We start from the raw sequence: 22500 nt of genomic DNA on the forward strand, positions 1-22500 counted from the left end.
GGATAGATAAAATTTTATTGATATATTCAATGTTCTTAAAAAGTGATGGTTTTACATATACTAGTCTGGGTTTTGAGATCTGATTCTAAATTTTAGAAACAATATCTAACAAGACTCAATTCTATTGGGTCTTTAATTTTAAAAGTTAGATAAATCGAGTCGGATTTAAGATTTATTGTCAGGCGTAAGAATCATTATTTTGTAATTACTCTTTTCCATCGTACTACTTGTTATATTTAACTTTTTATACCATTGTCATCTTGTTTTGTCTTATTTTCTACTCTCTTTTATTCACCTTAAGAGTTCCATTTGACTTTTCACGGATTTTAAGGAGAGTCAAAAGTGGGACCCTAAGGGTAGGAAAAAGAGTGGTATTTAATGGAGGGTATAATTGAAAATAGGATAAAGTTACTAAGGGCATAAAAGTCAAAAACATATACCAAAAATAGAAATGAGACAATTAAGATGACTTGACCATAAAAGAAAATGAGGCACATAAGCTGAATAGGAAGGAGTATTATACGTACCCTTAATGTCTCATGTTGTTGTGTTATTTTATTTCAGCTAAAATTGTGTATAATGTTGTTAAAAATCCTATATGTAAGCCTATTAAGAAGAAAAGTCAGTAGCAGTTGTTCTTTCCCTTGGAAAGATTCATCATTTTTGTTGTCGCTACTTTGAATTCTATAAACCACTTTTTTGTGTTTTTTTTTTTTTTTTGGTAATATACACAATTTTTTTTGGATTGTTCTGAATTGTTAACATTAGGTTGTTTCCCTTTCAAAAATTCTTCACAGGAAAATCAGAAGTGTCAAAGTTAAGGAAATACTTCCTCTGTCTCATAATACTTGTTATTAATAATGTCATTTTTCCACATAATATGTCACACTTAGTATCAAGTATTATGGAATGGAGGAGGTATTATTCAGTTATAAATTTAGATTTTGATTAATTCTAGGATATAAATGACATTTTTAAGAAGAAAAGGAGAATTAGAGAAGTTAAATTAGTATTACCAAGACCACGAATCGGGATGGTTTCACCATTTCCACCAATAAAATTATTATTTGAGCTTAGTTTAGAATAAGACAAAAGATTACCATTATCGGAGGTTATACAAGAAGTTGCTACAATGTCCATGTACCAAGCTGAGTCCGGTGGATTAAGAATAAGAGCGACAAGCAATATTAATATAACATTAATTCTTAAATGAAACGGTCTCACGGTGAGATCATTTTTATTGGGTTGGTCAAATATATACTTTTTGTTTTAAGATGATCACTTATAACGTTAAAATGATCACTTACAATCTTAAAATATTAATTTTTTATAGTCTTAGAGTGATTAGTTATAACCTTAAAACGATCACTTACGATTTTAAAGTAATCAATTAAAAAAATAGGCTAATTATATGAGTTCGTCTTATGGTGAGATGGTCTCATATAAAACTAGCAGTAATATCAAAGGGTTGTTATGCCTTAGCAAAATGGGTTGAGTAAGAGTTGGGATCTAATTTTGTGAGGAATAAGGAGGAAAGATCGAAAAAAATAAGCTTATTATACAAAAAGAAATCTCAAAATTTAAATTTTGATTCTTTAAATAAGTGTTTTTATGTGTGAGTTTAAGGTCAATATTTTCACTGTTATTAATAGCGAACAAAGAAACTGGTAAAAAAAGTCAAAAAATTTTTATTTGCAAGAGAGACATGTCATAGCAAGACAAAAAAAAAAGTAAATAAATTCATGTTGTTGAATGTGGGAAACAAAACTATTGTAATATTTTGCAAGATCGTAAAGCATTTGTATCAAAAAACGAGAGTTAATAATTGAGGCGTCAACATTATAAGCTTGTGCTTGAACTTTGAAGAGTGCAACTAATGAATGATAAGAATTTGAATCATTTATCTAAAGTGATAGGAATAAGTAATTTTAGATAATTAGTGTATAAAGATGTACAATGCAAGTTTTAAAAACATAATATTTTGTTGTATTCTTACTCTATTCAATTTAAAAAATTATCGTGAATAATGTAATATTTTGTTAATTTGCTAATACTAATATCAATTTTTGATTAATTATGAACTACATCAACTTAGGGTTTTTTTTTTCCTAGAATAATACCAACTTTAGTTTATTAGTTAATTTTTACCATTTTTTTCATATAATTTGCTATAGTTTGATTTTTAACATGTTCAAGATATTCTAGGGAAACAACACCTAAGTTGTATTATTCATAGTTAATCAAAAGTTGGTATTATTTATTTTTAATCAAAAATTGCTATTATTGTTGGGAAATAAGAAAAATGTGATATTATCCCTGATAAATTTTCCTATTAAATTACTGAACAACAAGGTTTGAATTTGGACAATAGCCATACTTTATTAAACACAAGGCCATCAATTGGAATGATTTGTTTAAATAGAGTTGAAAAAAATTTTCTTACTATGGTGCTCACTTAAAAATATTTTTCAAAATGATGTTCATGTCATTAAGTTACTTTAATTTTGGTTTTGATTCTTCAAGAACCAAAAGAATAGTAGGTCTCAGTAGAATTAGAAAATAAAACAATACATTTCTCTAGTCCTCACTAAAATTTATTTTCTAAAATAGTTTTTATAGAGGAAATAAATTTAACCAAATTAATCTGAATTTGATTTGGAAACTTCAAACATAAAAATTAGACCGACAAAATATTTGGTATATACATCATATAATATTTGATACATAGAATCAATTATGATATAATAATATAGATATAAAATCGCAACAAAGAATTAAAAGTCATCTTCTCCTTTAATATATGTCTAAAAATATCATTTAACTATATGGGTTAGGGGAATTTAGAAAAAAAAAAAAGTTAGGATTGCATGGGTGAAATATTTAGGACGCGTTAAGCAGTTTACTTATTTATCTACTTTATTAAAAAAAGTTGTTCCAACAAAAACGAGAAAAATTTGACAAAAATATCAATTATAATTTATTTACTTTATGAGAAGGGTGCACCAATTGTAAGGATAATTTTGAGTTTACCAATACTAAGAATTTTTTTGAATTGACGAGACAGAGTTAAAATTGTTATTAACAAATTTTAGTAAAAATAAATGAAAAAATTCCCTAAAATAATCCAACCTATTTGTGATTTTTCTACAATAATCTCACCTATTGATTAACCACGAATAATCCCAACTTTGAGGGGTATTTTCCTATAGTAAACCCGGGTGACAGGATGACTTGCTAGCAAGTTTTATTTTTTTAAAAAAAGATAAATTAAAACAATATGTTGAAAAAAAAATGTTCAAAAAAATTTATGATTTTTTTTATTATTTAGAATTTTTTATGTAAAATTTAAAATATTTTGTCTAATTTTAAATTAATTTTCAGTTTAATTTTTTGGTGAATTACCTATTCTAGCAGGTCATCGGGTTACCCAAGTTTATTCTAGGCAAATACCCCTTAAAGTTAGAATTATTCATGGTTAATAATAGGTGGGATTATTGTAGGCACGAATAAGTTAGATTATTCTAGGTAATTTTTCCAAAATAAATCAACGTCCAACATTAATTTTACATCCAAATGTTCATTATAGCTTTTTTTTTAGTTTTTATAGTTAGTTTACTCAGATTGATCTAAGTCTCAAATGCATTAAGTATTTGTAGATAGGAATATCAAGAGAAATAATTTTTAATTTTTTCATCGCAAATCAAAAATACTTTTAAATGTTCTTCAATTCCTCAAAAAAAATTCCAATAATTGTTTTAGCCTACATTAAAATTTGGAAGTTTCAAACCAAAATTAAAGTAGTTTAGTGTCAAACCTCACCTATATGAATTTTTTTTGGGAATTATTATTTGTCGCCACCTTTTTCATTTTATCGCCACCCCCCCTTCTAACAAAATTACCATATTACCCCTAGATTAAAAAAAATTACAAAAATGCCACTTAAGTTAAAAAATGTTTAAGAAATGTAAATGGCACTTAATAACATTGTTATCGCTTAATAACATTATTATCGGAATTATATATATATTGAATTTTCAGAGGCTTTATGGTAGTATATTCGAATTCAAACACGATACCTTCTCTCTAAAAACTCTCTAAAAACAATACGTAAAGTTAAACAAGCTAGAACTCTAGATCGAACATCAATGGCATACCAAGACGTGCATGATAACGATCCGGTAAGTAATTAATCGGTTCGATTTTTGCAAAAAAAAAAAAAAAAAAAAAATAGGAACGTAGTCGCACAAACCAGTCGCACAAAACGTGCGACTGGTTCGTGCGACTGCTTCATAAATTTTTTTTTTTTTTTTTTGTATTTGAATAAAAAAAAATAAATAAATAGAAGTCGCACAAAACGTTTTGTGCGACTTCTATTTATTTTTTTTTTTAACTTCGAATTATAAAATTTATTTTGTTTAATTAAATTATTTTATTTTAATCTATTGTTGTGCTATAATAATGGTATTTTATTATAATTATTTTGTAGAAATAATTATTTTTTAAGTTATTATTATTTTGATATATTATGATAATGTTATTATAATTATTATTTGCAGGACTTTGAAAATTTAGGAGATAATATAGATTATTCTGATAGATTTGTTACCGATAGAGAATTTGATTCTGTAGATGATTTACATACTTGGGCTAATGAGATAGCACTAACAATTGGATTTCAATTTACACGTGCTTCATATAAAAAAAAAGAAGGGCGTTCTAGAGTGAGTCTGTACTTAAGATGTCACCGTTACGATAAAAGAAGTGTTGATTTGCATAACTTAGACAATGCTCCCCGACCAGGTTCCAAAAATAGGGGTTGTGGGTGTAAATTTATGATTTTAGGAACTAGTCGTAAATTTATGATACCACCGATATACGAGGTACGTGGGTGCTCGTTCAATAAAGACCTATCATAAGTCAAGTACGGAGTCCACTCCACCTGCTCACAATGAATATAATACATAATCAACATAACATCTCTGCCCTTGACAAGTTAAACAATTAAGTTTGAAGTCATGTACAAAACCTGTGCCTCTGTCATGGCATCCAGTATGCTCCTACAGTCTATCAGTCTGCTCAGCTCGCGGATTGGCTTCGGCGGGGACCACATCTCTGCCCTTGTCTTGTTCGGCATGTCAGCTTGACGCGGATGGGGGCGGAAAGCTGGGAAGTACTCGTAAATCCATGTCTGCAACAGTGTCAGGCAACCAGCAATAGTCTTGCACCCAGTCCTTGTCGCCATACCCAGTTGGCGATACATGTGAGCAAGCGTCACTGCACCCCAAGCAATATCAGCCTCATCAGCGGTAACAGTAACAACAGGGTGAGGACGCATCCCGACTCTAGTCTTATCCACGAGCAACGTGGAACCTACTATAGCCATGTAGTAGGCGGTACGTTGAGTATCCATAGACTGAGAACGGTGGCATAGCTGCAACAGTGCACCAACATTAATGCTGCCGCTTGTGAAGTGCCCCTTCGCACGCAGCTCCGACAATGGCATACCAAAAAGGCCGGCCAGGCCAAGCTGCCATTCATTATCAGACGGTTGCACGGGAAGTGAACCGTCAATGCCAATTCCCAAGATACGTTGCACGTCGTGCAACATTATGGTCATCTCCCCCCACGGCATGTGGAAGGTGTTGGTGTCAGGCTGCCACCTTTCCACAAATGCCGTAATGAGAGCACTGTCGATGTGCTGGTGCATTATATACGGCAGCCGACCAAGGGGAGTACCAGGTAACACTCTGTACAATTCATCAGACATGTCCTGAAGTCTAATGATTGAATCCAACGTTTTCTTCCGAGCACGACATTCCAAAATCGGAGGGGTGCGCTCCGATCCCTCAAATATAGCCTTTGCTACGTGCCCACCGTAGCTGGGTATTAAAGTAGTATCAACAGGGCCCCCGGGCTGGGCTGATGTGATTAACCAGTCCGTGTCCGCGGACTGCGATCGCCTCCTCCCCCGTGGAGCCGCATCCTCAGCCTGGCTTACTCCTGCCTGATTAGAAGTGCCACTCGAGCCCTGCCCTCTACTCTTGAACTTAACAGCATGGCCTCTTACGATCGTCCAATCAACAGGATGACATGCAGACTCATCCTGACCAAGAGACTCTTCCCGACTAAGAGACTCGTCGTAATCAGTATCATCGTCACCTGAGCCGACCGTATGACTATGTAGGCTACTTTGGCGCTCAAAGCGACTACGCACTTGCTCTAGGGTACTTGAACGTTGGGCCTGACTATGTATGGCCGCTTGTTCTTGCCTTGCTCGCCTTGCAGATCCCGTAACCCCCCTCTCATGGGGATCACCTCTCAGTAAAGTAGGCCTAGATCTATTGCCGCTTAATAAACCTCTAAAAAACCCTTTTCCTTTACCTTGATTTCCAGCCATTTACTAGAATTTTCATAATTTAAATTAAGACAACATTTTAAATTACTTAAAATCAAATAAATTAAAAACAAGCAACACGTAAAATATTTCACATTTACAAATAATTAAACAATTATTATATTCATAAATATTTAAACAACTCAAATTTAATAAATTAATTACACTAAACAAATTCATTACAATAAAAAAAAAAAAAAAAATTAAAACCGGTCGCACGAACCGGTCGCACAAAATGTGCGACTGTACAGTCGCACATTTTGTGCGACCGGTTCATGCGACCGGTTTTAATTTTTTTTTTTTTTTCTTTTTCGAATACGTAAATCAATAACTACTTCTTACAACAACATTATCATAATACATATTATTACAACATTTACTAAATAACATTAACTAACAACAAACTCTTTCAAAAATTTTAAAAAAAAAAAAAAAAAAAAAATTTGGTTTCGGCCCAGTCGCACAAAACGTGCGACTGGGCCGAATCCAAAATTTTTTTTTTTTTTGCTTCGATTGATTTAAAAAAAACTTACCTCGAATTTTTGTTGACGATTTCGATTCCAAAGTTTTAGCTCCGCTTAATTTTATGTGAAGAATTTGATTTTATGGAAGTGATGAAAGTGTTATTGAGTGGATTTGAAGTGTTTTTATATAAGTTATAAGCTTAGTGGCATTTTCGTAATTTTTTAAATTTCAGGGGTAAAGTCGTAATTTCATTCAAGGGGGGTGGCGATAAAATGAAATTGGTGGCGACAAATAAGAAATGGGTTTTTTTTTTGAATGAGCATCAAAGTACAAATATTTTTTGTTTATTAACAACAAATCATTCCATCAATTGATCAAATCACATATTGGGGAAGAAACCATAGAAAAGTTGGGACAAGGCCTAAATCTAGGCAGAACTCAACATGAAAAAGGGCAGCAGTATGTACTTTTCACTCTTTGGACTCCCTCTTACATTCCCATTATTCATTGCGTACTTACCAACCTATCATTGACCTTTTTCCCCTCATTAACATCATCAAAATTTGACAACCCATTTCAATTTTAAATATCATAACAAGCTTCTTTCTATTAATCTTCATCAGTGTATGACATATCCAATTATTCATACTTTGTTAATCTGAAAAAAAATCACCCAACTCTTCAAATTCTAATTCCCAATTGGGTTTTTAAAGTTTTTCTTTCATCTGCAAAGGGTTTGAAATTCATGCTTTATTCTTGAGAGTTATTGTAGCCTTTTTCAGTGGGAAATAGCCAATTTTTCTGGCTTTTGCTTTGCAAGATTCAAATTTTTGTGTTCTTTGTGTTGGGTTTTCTTTCTATACTAGCAGCTTTCAAGAATTTTGGCTCAGATGACTTCTGGGTAATTCTTCTTTCTTGCCTTTTTAGTAGTTTTGTTATCTTTTTTAAGATTATTGATTATGATTGTATTTATTTACTTAAATTAATTTGAGGAATGCCTTTTTTTTTTTTTTTTTTTTTTGGTGTTTTGGGTATCACATAAACTAGCATTTTTAGAAAGAATTGGTTTATGATATAGTGTTACTTGAAGGTGCAATCAGTCATCTTTGCGGACTAATTCGCTCTTGAGTTTACTCTTTACCCTCATGTTCTCTGTGCAGTGGACATATCTACTATCTAGCATACCAATTTAATGAATTTTGAGAAATCTGGATATCACTGTCAAGTGAGTACTTGTAATTAGACAATGATACGTGTCCAATTGTCTAATTTGGGTATTTTTTTGAGATATTTCCATGTATGGGCCCACATTTGAAGTGTAAGTCTCCCAACCATTGTGCAAAAGTATAGTAACGGTCATAACTGTGCTAACGGATACAATGATGGAGTAATGGGTTGTGTGGTTGTCATATTGCCACATATCGACCGAAACCATGATATATCCCTTGAACCTAACTGAAACATGTTCTTGTTACATCTTTATGAGTAATATTAGTCGATTTAAAAACCTTAACGATGTGGGCGATAGGGTAGGCAAAACCTTTATCGAACGAAAATTAGGCATTGCTACTATATAGATTAAAATGTTGTGCTTTTAGTAAGGATCATAGTACAAAGATGGGAGTAGCGGAAATGCAAATGCTTTCATGGATAAGTGGACACATCTTAAGGGTAGAATTCGAAACGATGATATAAGAAAGTGTTTTTTAGTTCCAAATATTGAGGAAATGTTAAAAGAGAATCACTTAAGATGGTTTGGGCATGTGCAAAAGACAGAATATTGGTGAACCGGTAAGGAAGATAGAAAATTGGAGCTCGAAAGACTTAAAAAAAAATACTTACGATGACTTGGAGGATAGGAGTGGAAAAGAATATGTTTGACCTAGACTTACAAATTGAGATAGTAGAAAATCAAAATGAATGAAGAGGAAGAATTCATATGAAAGACTATTGGAACTGATATGCTGGTTCATGTAGCCGACCTCAATCTTTTGGGATTAAGGCTCCGGCATTGTTGTTGTTGTATGCTTCTATCCATGTTGAAGTGTGGACTGGTGGGTCTGACATTGGTGTATGAGGTAAAATGAAGAGTCAGTGTAACATAGTAGCAAGGAGAATCACGAGCAGTGAATTTTAAGCCTCATGCACTAGGGTTATTATGACCATTACTCGCTTAGTGGTAGAAACTAGAAAGTGTTCAATGTGTTATTTGCAGCAGCATTTTCAAACTATACCTTCAAAAATATCTGCTCTTTGTTGTTAAGAGGGATATTATACTCTTAACTGCCATCTATTGTATGAAATTCAATGCTCTAGTAACTAATGTTAAATTGCTATAAAGATTATAAGATTTGATCAATCATTGCGAAATAAAAATAAAGTAAGAAGTACAGCTAGGGAAATCATGGGAGACAATTTGACTTGTTGGACTGAGAGCACAACTTTGGACTTACCTTCTGTCTTGAGATGCCAGAACCTAGTAAACACACATTTTACTCAACTGGTCTTGTGGCACTCAAATATGAAAATACTGTACTGGTGGGAGACTATATAAAATTCAAGAAGCATGAAGGGGGTTATTCGCCCCTATCACCATTTAGGTTTCACTTGTTCGTTATATATCCCCGTGTATGTGCTAAAAGCTTTTTTCATATGTGAGTTATGTGGCACAGAGGGAGAAATAGGCCTGAAGTATGAACCCTTACCAATTTTTTGAAGTCTGCTTATGTTACTTTTACGGCCCGTTTGGTTAGCGATACTAAATGGTGGAATGATTTATAGTGTAAAATTTTATCAAAAGTTCTTTGTCATTCTCATGATGATGGAACTTTGATCACAAAAAAAGTTTTTTTGCTTATTAATTTCTATTGCCACCTAATATATGTCTGTGTTTGTGCCTGTGCTTGTGCTTAGGCTTGTGCTTGTGCTTGTGCTTGGTCCTTAGCATGTAGGTATCTCTTTTATGACAAGTCTATAAATTTTTGTTATGATATGCTCATTATTTCTGTCCATTTATAAAATTTCTCATCTTCTAGGCGGCTCTAAGGAAGAGATAGAAGTGCTCTTCAAAAAATAATTGAATGCATTGACTATTTGTCTTGGTCATGTTATGTCTGTAGTTGTTTGTGAACTAAAATTTCAGTTTTGCGTCTCTTTTTATGCCAGACCATTTTTGGTTCCAAGGACCTCTGGAAGTGAGAATGACGTGGAAAATGGTTTCTTTGGGGAAGAGAGAGATAAAGCATTGCGAAACACCAAACTGGTGAAGATACCTAATACAGCGTTATTGTCCGGAATGGCTTACTGCATTTCATCCTGCGGCATGATACTCATAAATAAATATGTCTTGTCTAGCTATGACTTCAATGCTGGTATATCTTTGATGTTGTATCAGGTATTCATCCATTCCTGTGCTCCTATGGACGCATTCTATGTTACTTGGACTCGGGTACTGATGTTGGGTACTAATACATGTCCATGTGTCGGATACGTCTAAATATTCAATTTTACGCCTAAAATGAATTGTCTAAGTGCTATACCAATGTCCGAGGACCAAGGATCGGACACGGGTACGTGAAGCAAAATAAAAAGAGTCCAAGTAACATAGGACGCATTATGCTAACCCATTTTTTCGGATCCTGAATTCCCGACTCTTGAGAAGTGTCATTACTAAATTTATTATCAAATCGAATTCTTAGTTTTCACATTTCTTTGCAAAATCTCATGAAGCTTTTTCCTTGTGTGGCAGAACTTCATTTCAGTACTTATTGTGTCTACATTGTCCCTCTTGGGTGTCATATCTACTGAGCCTCTAACGTGGAAATTAATTAAGGTTTGGATACCTGTGAATATTATATTTGTCGGGATGCTCATTACAAGCATGTTCAGGTGAGCAATCAACAATCACTTATACTCAACTGTATTATTGTTATGTCGATGCTTGAGCATTTTCCTGATGTTCAGCGCAAACTGGGTTTTTGCAGTTTGAAATTCATTAACGTTGCTATGGTCACGGTCCTCAAGAATGTCACCAATGTAATGACTGCAGTAGGTGAGATGTACCTCTTCCAGAAACATCATGATAATAGAGTCTGGGCTTCGCTATTCTTGATGGTAAATTTTCCGATTATTTATTAGCTAGTTGATTTTTGTAGAATAAGGCAGTTATTTCAGTAATTCATCACGCATTCCTGCTAATACTATGCTTGTTGAGTTATTAAGTGGAACATATTTTCACAATTTCTAATTCAAGTTCGTATATTTTGGTAGAAGTTGGCTTTTTGACTGCTAGTTGAGAATTTAACCGCTGTGGCTTGGCTATCTGCAGATCATTTCAGCTGTTTGTGGAGGAATCACGGATCTAACTTTTAATGTTGTTGGCTATACGTGGCAAATTATCAACTGTGTTCTAACTGCTTCATATTCTGTGAGTGTTTAACATGATGAGTGTTGATAATTTTTCTATATAGACTCGTAGTGCTTATATGCCATGCTATGTTACTCGGACTCTTCATTTTACTTCACATATCCGTGTCTGATCTTTGGTGCTCGGACATTGGTATGGCAGTTAGACACTTTTTAGACATAAAATTGAATATATAGACGTATCCGACACTTAGTCACGTATCAGTATCCGACATCAGTACCCGAGTCCAAGTAACATAGATGCCATGTTTATATGGATTCCTAGGGTCTTTTCTGCATCATAATTTGAGTTGTTAGTTTCTTTCCGCAAGTCGGCCTAGTGAAGAGTGTTTGTCAAGCAATAAACTTGTTTTTGTCACCCTTTAACATCAAAAGCGATATTATAGGAAACTTTTGAATATTTCTCTCCACATTTCCTTCTTTTTTCTGTTTTTCTTCTTCTCTACTATTTTTGTTTGGTTGATCTTTCATATCTTATGCTTATTCGGTAATATTTGAGGGCGTAAATTTTCTAAAGAATTTCTTGCCTTTACATGGTTCAGCTGCTTTGATATGTTTGTCGAATTAAAGACCTTGAGTTGTGTAAATAAGCTCCTTTCAGCAATCCTAAGTTGGGAAGAGGTGGATATTACTCTGAAAAATGAGTTTCACTTTACCGAACTCGAATGCTTTGTCAGCTACTGAGATACAATTTGAGCCGTTACATAATTGTAGTAGAGAACTCGAACATAAACCTCAGGAATTTTGCTACTTTCTGCACCAATTGTTCCATATGTTGAAATTAGAAGAGGTTTTTGTTTGTGGTATATTACACCTATTGCAGAGATGACTTATCATTTAACTACTGTCTAGTGGGGTACATCTTTTGGTCTATTGAAGTATCTTATCTTCTAAGTGGTTTGACAATGTAATAATGGTCACTTCACCTGATTCAACCTTCTTCATCTTTATTTTTTCTGTAGTTATGGTTTAAGTTTTCGGAAACAATCTCTATGTTATCACTAACAAGGGTAAGGTGGCATACATCCGATCCCCCAAACCCCACCCTTGGTGGGGACCTCTTAATGACGTTAGGGTAATGACATGTTGTAGTTCTAATTAATGTTTAGGTCATATATTGGTTAATGATAAGGTATTTTTGTGCGCTGTTACAGTTGACATTACGTCGTGTCATGGACACAGCAAAGCAAGTCACTCACTCGGGAAACTTGAACGAGTTTACTATGGTCTTGTTAAATAACACTCTCTCATTGCCTTTGGGTGTATTGCTTATATTCACATTCAACGAGGTGGACTATCTATATGAAACGTGAGTATTTTCCCTTTTGACGTTTTAATGTTAGTTAATCATCTTTTCATTCACCAAATTCTTACTTGTTGGGTCTATTGGTATTTACTTATATGGTCAGCTACTCAATTGATTTATCATGAATATTGAATTATGTTATAGTGCAAAAATGTGGTAATGGTCGCCATTGCGTGACAGGCACGGTGATGCGGTAATGGTAATGATTTGGCTATCGTAACGCCAAATATCGGCTGAAAGCATGAAATATCCCTCGAAATGGTCCAAAAATCGTTTGCTTAACATCTTTATAGAGCGGGATGTATCAGTTTGTGTTTAGAAGTTTTTACAATGTGACCAATGTGATGCGAACTTGCTTTTGCGTTATGGCAAAAAGTAATAAGTTGCTAACTATATTGAGGGATTGAGGGGGAATTACTTCACATTCTGTTAGAAGTGTTACTAGAATAGGAAGTTATAGAAGCAATTAGTTAAGAGTAAGAAGAGAAGGAATGAGGAGGCATTCTATAAATTGGGGTGACTAGTGAATAGATAGAGTGTCAAACCACTTGAAGAGCTTGAATCTATCATCATAACTTACTGCAATTTTTAGAAAATAATTTTACGTCACTTTCTTCTCTTTGTCTCTGTATTTTACATCTCGGTTCACAACATGCATGTTCGTTGTTGATTGTAAATATATTTCTCAAAAAATGAGAGAAAATTAGGTTTTTATGTGACAAGAAGTTATCCTGTATTTCTCTTAATTTATCACCAAACCAAATTGAGATACTCAAGATCTATATATACTTTCCATTGAATTTTGTGGTTACTGTAGATTTTAGAAACCATTTGAAGGATTTCATAAACTAGTATATTGCAAGAGTTTTAGAAGGTAGTATAATTGTTTATCTGAAACACAAAGGGAAGTGGCTGAATTACAACCTGTAGTAATACTTGTAAGAAATAACTTCTAAGTTTCTAAGCTATTGCTTTATGAATGTAACCCGCTGGATCAATGATCACTCGATCTTGAGATTTTATCCATATGGGTGCTTGACTAGTACGCTAATACAATCATAGTACTATCACGGTTATAGAATAGTAATGCAGGTACGGTAGTGATGCAGTTATCTTAACCCCAAATATCAGTCGAACGCATGAGATATTCCTTGATACGGCCCAAAAAGCATTTTTTACACCTTTACAACCCGAAAAATATCGGTTTATTCTTTCGGAAAACCTTTACAATGCAGCCGATGTGATGCGTTGTGGCCTTGTTTTTGCACTATGGGTATGATGTGGTGGTTGTGTGCGAACTTTGAAGTGCAATGGGCACCTTGGCTGAAGTATGCGCTACTATGCTCTCGCAACTCTTTCGGAACAAAAATATGTAATATCTGTTTGTACGAATAAATGAACTAATTGGACTTTGTTTATAAGAAGTGAAATCAAGAGTGATTATTTCAATTGCGGATTACAAAATGCAAGCTATGAGTACGAAATATCGTATCTTTCGTTTCCTTTTACTACCCACATTTTTATGACTGCTTTGTTGGATGTAATGACAGCCCGTTGCTCAAGTTGCCGAGCTTTTGGTTAGTGATGACACTAAGTGGAGTTCTTGGTCTGGCTATCAGCTTCACTTCTATGTGGTTTCTCCATCAAACAGGGGCTACTACTTACAGGTTCGTACATTATTTTCATCAACTCTTTGACTGCACTCTCCTTTATGGGTATGAGTTGTCGTCTTCCTTCCCTCTCTAGACCCCGATCATAGTTTTCCTATGAGCAGGATAGACTGGGTATGATGATGATGATACTTGTAGAGTAGGGTTAGTTTATGTTACTCTTTTTGTGAATGGTGCTAAGTCACCTATCTCGGTTCCCCGTTATTTTCCCTTCCCACCCTGTCCACCCCTTCTCCTAACGTCTACCTACACTTTGTCGGAGGTCATCAGTTGCTCCTCAAAAGTTGAATCGACGGTTCTTTTCCCAACCAACGAATAACAAAAGAATAAAATAAAGCTTAGAATAAGGCCGCATCACTATATCACGATCGTATTATAAAGGTTTATGACACTATATTTCGTACCATGGATCTGATGTTCTGCTCGATCAATATAAGATTTTGAACCTTTTCGATCAATTTCCTTGAGAATAACTTCTGGGTTACGTGTTAATAACGATATTTGTCTTCAATTTTCAGCCTTGTGGGTTCTCTTAATAAAATCCCCCTCTCGATTGCTGGCATCGTTTTGTTCCATGTTCCTACCAGCTTGCAGAATTTTACAAGCATCCTTTTCGGTAAGACAAACTCCGTAGGAAACACCGTCTAATTCTGTCTTTTCAACATGTGTTAATGTATTCTCTTCGCATTCTCCAGGTCTTTTAGCCGGAGTGTTTTTCGCTCGAGCAAAGCTAAAAGAAAAATCCCAGTCCGTATAGTTGGGGTACTAGCTAGTTCAACTGTATGTCTAATTGGAAAAGTCTCGTTTTTACAATTTTCCGGCATAATTAATGATTGGTTCTCCGATTTCGGGTTTTTATGCTATGAGTTGAGCAGCCTTTCGGGATGAAAACGAAGGAGATTAAACGTATTCATTTGTACAGGTGAATTGAGTTTTCGTGTTCTTCGAGTATAGTAGATGGAGGCGGTCTTGTAGTTGTAGCCCGCCTCCTTCCTTTCACATCTTTGGCCAAGTATGTAGGAGTAGAAATTATTTATTTCTAATTTATGTTACAATTAATTCTTTTGTAATTTTCCACAAAGGAAATTTGTAATCAAAAACATTATATGAAGGTCGAAGACCTGTGTGAATGTAATCTCCTGTTGAGTTATATCAATAATGAAAAGCTAAGTTCAACTTGTAGGGTCTATTAAGGTTGTTTTCTTTGGAAAAAAACAATTTTCTTTAACTATACTTTTTCTAGAAATGACCCGGCACTTCGTATTGATGTGAAGTTGCACATAATGTTATCTAATAAGGATCAATCGGAAATAGTTACTTTATTAATTTTATTATTAACAAGGGTAAAATTGCGTATATTCAATCTCTCAAACCTCACTCTGGGTGAAAACCACTTAATGGTATTTGGATAATAAATATTGTTATATTTTATTTGTTAGAAATTATGTTATACCTTAAATTATAGTTGAAAAATTAGGTTGCTAGCTAAATTTACAAGTCTTAAAATGTTAGCTTTACCTAATTGTTAACTTATTCCGCTCAAGCATATAAAATTAATTTCTGTGGGTGTTTTAGATAAGTATATTTTTTGAAAAATTTATATTAATTAGCATAATGTAGTAAATTTAAAGACACAGTATAATTATATTTTTCCATAATAAATAAAAATTTTACCAATGAGAACTAGGCAATCTCACCTTATCCACACTCACACAAACACATAATTTACACTTCATCTAATTCTTTCCCTATCACTCCTAAAATCTCAATCTTAATACTTATTTCCTCCTTTATCTTACTAAAATCTAAAATTACGTTTTGTTACATTTTGAATATTTGTAAATTTCTTTATCAATACTTTAATTAGTATAATTATTTTTTATCAATTTATTAAAATGTTGCTAAATTTTATAATTACATGGAACTAAAAACTATTAATCATAAATTCAAATGCCATTCCTTTTAAGTTTAAAGTTTAAACCACTATATATTATCACTTATCTTAATTGAACTAATAAAAAAGTAGTAAATTCAAAATTATCATGAGATTATATTGCTCACCTACAATAATTTATACTAATATATCCTAATCATTCAATACAAGTTGATAATACAAATTTATTAACCAATTTATATAATTATCTTTTAAAAAATAGATTGAATGTAAATACACTAAATTTTAATACTCTTCATGTCCATTTAATTTTGCTCCACAATACACAAAAATCTTCATTTTAATTTTAACCATATAACAAATATATGATCGAGGCCCTGAGCGGTAGCTCAAACTGTTCCCCCTAATATCCGGCCCTGGTTAGAACATAGCATTGAAGATGCCTTGTATGACACCATATTCTCTGGGGAATGTTGAAAAATTGCCCATGATCAAGGCACAAAAACTAACTCTAGGAAGAAGATAAGGATGTTGTTGAAGGAAGAAGAACTGCCCTTTTCGGCTTGGCGGCCGCCCTCGTCACCACTTCCTTCTCTTCCTCCGCTAATGCTGGTGTCATTAAGGACTACCTTGAGAAGAGTCAAGCTAACAAGGTTGATTTTTTTATTTTATTTTATTTTTTTATTATTTTTTATTAATTTCATGTTTTGTGTTTTGTTGTATTATCAAAAATAGATGTCGGCTAATTTAGTTGAAGTTTGAAGGAAATTTGATTCAACATGACAATACCGATCAATCTGTTAAACGAATACATTTGATCAATTTAGCTAATTTGTCGTGCAGAAAAGTTTAGTTTAGCGGAAAACATTATTCTTATAAAACATTTTTCCAATCAATCTGTAAAACGATACATTTAACCGAATAACAAAAGATGGAAAACAAACCTTTCATGAAAATATATTCTCTCAAACCAAACACAATCGTAATCATCTTACATTTCTTGAAGTTTTTTAGAAATGTTGAAAACACTTTGAAGCACAAACAGAATCCCATCTAATTGCCAGAGCTCTCAAGTTATAAGAAATAATCAACGACAATGCCAAAACCTAATCCGAAAGATTGGAGTCGATTATATAAAATTAGGTTGTTGAATTTTTGATCAGGAAGTGAATGGCAAGAAGAGGTTAGCAATAAGTGGGGCCAACTTCGCAAGAGCATACATAGTGCAATTTGGAACCTGCAAATTCCCACATAATTTCAGTGGCTGCCAAGATCTTGCTAAACAACAGGTTTGTCATTACTCCTTACCCATTTCCTTAGTCCTTTGAACTTGCCCCATCAGTTCAAATCCAAAGAAACAAAGAAATTCTTTTGACATTCGTTTCCAATTAAAATTGCAGAAAGTTCCGTTCATTAGTGATGATCTTGAGCTCCAAAGCGAAGGCAAAGACAAATACAAGTGTGGATGTGTGGAACGCGTCGTGAATGATAATCTCAATGTTATTAAGTGTACTTTTCTAAGCAAAGTTTAGGGTGACTAAATATACACAACCTTAAACTTTATAAAAATAGAGATCATTTACAATTAACCCATTATAGTATACATCATCTGAACTACAACTTCACGTAGATATAATGTTAATATAATGAGGCAATAATGATATACGACTTCATTGGAAGTCGGGCGAATTGAGATGTAATAAACCGGATTAACCCAGTGGTTCAAGACCTCACCCAAGAACATTGCAATTCGGGTTCATTATTCCCAGCCTGAAATGGACTTCATTCAGGGATAGGTCGTAAAGCAATGGCCCAACCCGCAAATTTTGCTGGCAATGTAAATCCCGAGAGTTGTACTACTATTGCGGATTGGGGAATACGTCAAATTTCTTGTTAAGATTGAATACAAATCGATAAAAACACAAGAACGAGTTTTTCAACTGTAATGCAGTATTTTACTTCTTTCAAAATTGTATATGTATTCCTCGAGAGAGGTGCAAAGAAATGTCGAAACAATATCGGTAAAACATCCGGCTGAACGTCAGTTAACGATCTGTCATCCATAGACCTCTATATCAGGCTCACTTAATTGGCTAAAATGAATCAGTAGAAAGATATAGTTTTGTCAATACGGCGCAAACTATGCAAAATCTGAAGCGAGGCCTCAAGTATGTCAAAATATTGTATGAAACACGGTTGCTGTATTCAGTCGTACCTTTCAAAGCTGTTTGAGGACGGGTCTTCAAGAATAGGATGGCCTTCATGAGAATCCACAAGGCGATGAAAAACTAAAATTCACATAAATCTGAGGGCATGGAGGTGGAAATACCTCCCTAGCAAAACCAGACACATGTTCACAGTGCCATGCGGCTGAGTCGGGTAAGTCGAGAATACTAACGTTACTCATGCATATACCTTCATAAGGTGAACCCTCGATACCGAGTATTTCAGGTGCTTTCTTTGTGTTCAAGCTCGTCAAATTACTTATGAACACCCTCGAAACTTTAGGAACGGCCTTTGGGTCCCACTTTTCATCAGGGTGATCATTAGCACCCCTGCTGAACTTGATGGGTATTTTTACTCTCTCGAGTATTAAGTTCGATATGGAGATATTAGCAATGTATCCTCCTCGCCCCACATCAGTTTTGATCCGAACACCAGCTGCTGAATTCCAGACACGAATATTGTCGATCGTAATATTCGATATTCCACCAGACATCTCGCTACCTATTCCAACACCCGAGCATGTCGGAGTTGTGCCAGATATTCTTCTTACTATTATGTTTGAGCTGGGGCGTGCCATGGCAATACCAAATTGATCCCAACCACTCTTCACAGCCACAAGATCATCCCCGCTCTCGATGTAACAATCTTCGATGCATACTTCCGTGCTTGAATCTGCGGGTTTCATTGTGGTTCTTTTATCATCCTCGGGGAGATTAATTATATACAAAAAATTAAACTTATGAAAGACAAAGACGTAAGGAAGCAGTCGTGAAGACATATGTAGCCAGTACCTGGGTCTATACCGTCTGTATTTGGGGCATTTAGAGGAGCCAATATTGTCATCTTCCTGACGACAACATTCCTGATTTGAAAAAAAGAGAATCTTTGGTCATTCATAAGACAATGTATGACGTTATTATTCAGTTTCCCTAGATTAGTGTCGTTTCTAATGTCGGTTTGTTAATTTCCTTGCGAATAGCAAATCGATAAAGGTGAATTATGGTCGGGTATGGGCTATTTGTGGGCCATTTTTAATGAATCTCGAATTTAAAAAGCGAATTACATTACAAAAGCAACATCTTCCTAATAAAATTGAATTTGCACTGTAAAAACCGAATATAATCTCAATCTATAAGAGATTAAGCCAAGAAGAAACTATCAATGGAATGGTTTCACTAACCTGCAGTAGACAGGGTGAATGGTCCAAAACGGAGAATTTCGAAATGTGAGATTGTAAATCATAATATTTTGCGAGTTAACGAGCTCTAAAAGGTGACCTCTGGTGTGCTCCAGTGTTCTGTTCCACCACAGTTCCCACCACATCCTCCCTCGTCCGTCAATTGTCCCATTATGTCCTGAAACAAAAGGCAAGAAGATCAATTATATGTGTAGCGCTGAATTGATAAAATGTTCCAATATAATATAGATAATTCTCATATAGTATATATGAAGGCATTAATATTATTATGTACAAAACTTCGAGTCAAATCCCCTTCGTTTTCTTCAAGCACCCTTGAACTTGATTTTCATTGGGCTAAAATCTGATTCGCAATCAAAAACTAAAGGCAAGTAATATAAATGGTCTTAAATATTGGTCCGGTGAACGGGCAAACGGGCTTAGGTAATATTCCCCCCCCCCCCATTTTTTAAATTGAGTGAGCCAAGCGTGGCGGGCAACTTGCCAATGATCAGCTCTATCACAAAACTAACCGGAATTCATTGAATAAACCATGAACTAAAACAGCCTCATTGTTTTGCTCATTTATTAATCGGGCAAAAATGTAACTGCCAAGTTCAAGGAATATAAACGACCCAACGGTAAAATAAGAAATAAAATGCCTCTTAATTTCAAAACGTATCCGGTAAGAATCGAACCAGTTCTCTTGATTATTGATAAGTAATTAACATTGATACCTGTAATCACCACATTACTGAGAGAGTTGCCATGGATGAGGCTAATATGTCGACCACCTGATCTCTCTCTTCCTCTTCCATAAGATTGCAAAGGCTCAATGATAGGCCACTCTTTTGGGTCCTACTGATTTCAAAAGCAAAACTAAAAGTTAGAGCACAACCAATATTTATGAGTACTATATTCTAAAATCACACAAACAAAATAGCTTAATATGTCAGCGCCATCTACAGGGCTATCCAAAATTTAAAATTTATTCGAAAGGAAACATATAACTTCTGCAAACGAAAGGAAAAAAAGCTAAACATGAAGATGTTTCTCTGCCCTTAATTATCAAATTATCACAACTCCAAGAACAAACATAATATTCTTCAGCTACAGTTCGCAGATTAAATAATTGGAAATACTGCCCGTCGATCTACAAAATGCTTTTTCTACAGAAGAGTAAATATAGTCTCACTTCATATTCTACAAGGTTATAACAGTATTTTTCTTCATTGTCTTCCAATACTGAGCAAAATTGAAATATATATTCCTACTTGATAGTGGAGATGATCATTAGCATTTAGCATTCATATGTCACTGAAATTTAAGTATAAATTAAAACCCATTTCCTTAATTTCAATTATTTATGAGCATACACCAAAAGGAGTTGTCAAATGTCAAATCTGCATTTTAGAATATGACGGAAAATAGCTGCCATTTTCACAGGATTCTCAAGTACCATTAACCAACTCTTCATAAAAAGAACATATATTTTAAAAACAAGATATGAATTCCAAAAAAGCTTGACTGACTTCCCTTAACATTAGGTTATTATGAACCTTCACATGGTTGCACCTCATAGTAAAGTCAATTTACATGCATACCCCTCAATGTATGCTATAGAAGGGGAAGGAAGTACTCCTTACATTCCACTGATTTTCTATATTTGCTAAATTGAAATGTGTTGGTGTTTTGTTACACTTCCATCCATAAAAATTATCCTCATCATAGTGTAAAAACAAGGCCGCATTGCATCGCATCGGCCGCATTGTAAAGGTTTAAAAACAAACGAACGGATATTTCCCGCCTTGTAAAGATGTAAAAAAAAACGCGTTTTGGATCGTATTGAGGAATATCTTAGCATTTGACTAATATTTAAGCGTTATGATAACCGCATCACTCCCGTTACCGCATCATCATTCCATTATCATGATCGCAATTGTTACCGCATTTTTACACTATGATCCTCATGGACCTCACCACTTCCATTAAAACACATCCACATATTTCATGTCTCTTCTAATACCCTCCACACAATTCAAGTTTTTTGATTATTTAAAAATAATAAACGAGGGTGCATTAAAATGTATCAATCCCATCAAAACAGAGGAATAATAAGTATTAAGTAATAGCAACCCATAATCAATGAATAGAAAATGAAGAAAAAGGATGGCCGGAGATCTTAAAATAAGTTAAATATACAGATTAACACATGGTGAGCCCTAGTGTGATCTCAATCGGATTTGAATTCGAACATTCATGAAAGCAATTGAATTGAGCGGTGCACTTAAAAAATAATATAATTCAAGGCTCCAAGCATTGTTATTACACACTTATCATCTTCCACTTGCATAGTAAAACTATAAACCAATAATTTAATAATCAAAACCTAACATGAATCAACAATGATAAATTAATCACCACAACCATGACATTAAAGAGCATGAATATCAATTCCAGCAAAAAATGAAAATGAACTTCAAATTCAAGCTAAAAAGATACACTATTTGCATAACTACTACAGCCCGTTTGGTAATCAATACTAAATGATGAGAATGGTAATGGAAAATTAGGGTAATTTTTTGGTAAGAATATCTCTCGACAACTTTAATGGTCATGCTTATTCTTGTTCAAGAATCTCATTTTCCTACATAATTCGTTCTAATGTATTACCGTTAAAAAATGTGGTGTTAGGTGTAATGGAAAATTGTGAAAAAAATATCTTTCTTATATGAAGCTTTCATTACAACAGAATGGGACGATACATATATTATAAAAAATTACACTACAAATCATTCTCATTTCCCCTATTTAATATCGAATACCAAACATACCGTAACTTACAAAGCACCCAATTCAACAAGCATACTTCTAGAGAGAAAAACTTTCAACTAATGCTAATAAAATCCATTATCAAACAATTTCAGAATATCTAGAAAAACT

At 34.0% G+C, this 22500-nt stretch overlaps 3 protein-coding genes and 1 pseudogene across 3 annotated transcripts in view; 3 read left to right on the top strand and 1 right to left on the bottom strand.

Annotated features, from left to right (window-relative positions):
* Positions 1–4008: 4008 nt before the first annotated feature.
* LOC130823229 (uncharacterized) lies at positions 4009–4916 on the top strand. The gene is made up of 2 exons (XM_057687855.1): positions 4009–4178; positions 4557–4916. Exons 1-2 carry the CDS (start codon positions 4146–4148, stop codon positions 4914–4916), a joined length of 393 nt encoding a protein of 130 aa, XP_057543838.1. The 5' UTR covers positions 4009–4145.
* Positions 4917–7247: 2331 nt separating this feature from the next.
* Positions 7248–15449, top strand: LOC130823146 (GDP-mannose transporter GONST1). Its single transcript, XM_057687770.1, has 9 exons — positions 7248–7760; positions 10025–10253; positions 10608–10747; positions 10843–10972; positions 11187–11285; positions 12439–12593; positions 14141–14257; positions 14779–14876; positions 14956–15449. Exons 1-9 carry the CDS (start codon positions 7750–7752, stop codon positions 15015–15017), a joined length of 1041 nt encoding a protein of 346 aa, XP_057543753.1. The 5' UTR covers positions 7248–7749; the 3' UTR covers positions 15018–15449.
* A 1144-nt stretch (positions 15450–16593) lies between these two features.
* On the top strand, positions 16594–17686 carry LOC130823230 (photosystem I reaction center subunit N, chloroplastic-like; annotated as a pseudogene).
* LOC130823145 (probable polygalacturonase) overlaps positions 17189–22500 on the bottom strand; it is a 6392-nt gene continuing 1080 nt past the window's right edge. Inside the window, exons 2-5 of the mRNA XM_057687768.1 lie at positions 20295–20415; positions 19561–19735; positions 19172–19242; positions 17189–19052 (exon numbers count right to left, since the gene is read on the bottom strand). Of these exons, the coding sequence (XP_057543751.1) occupies positions 18415–19052; positions 19172–19242; positions 19561–19735; positions 20295–20415 (1005 nt within the window). The 3' untranslated portion in view covers positions 17189–18414. The remainder of the gene's footprint in view (positions 19053–19171; positions 19243–19560; positions 19736–20294; positions 20416–22500) is intronic.

Source organism: Amaranthus tricolor, chromosome 9 (genome assembly GCF_026212465.1).
Source record: "Amaranthus tricolor cultivar Red isolate AtriRed21 chromosome 9, ASM2621246v1, whole genome shotgun sequence".
NCBI lineage: Eukaryota > Viridiplantae > Streptophyta > Magnoliopsida > Caryophyllales > Amaranthaceae > Amaranthus > Amaranthus tricolor.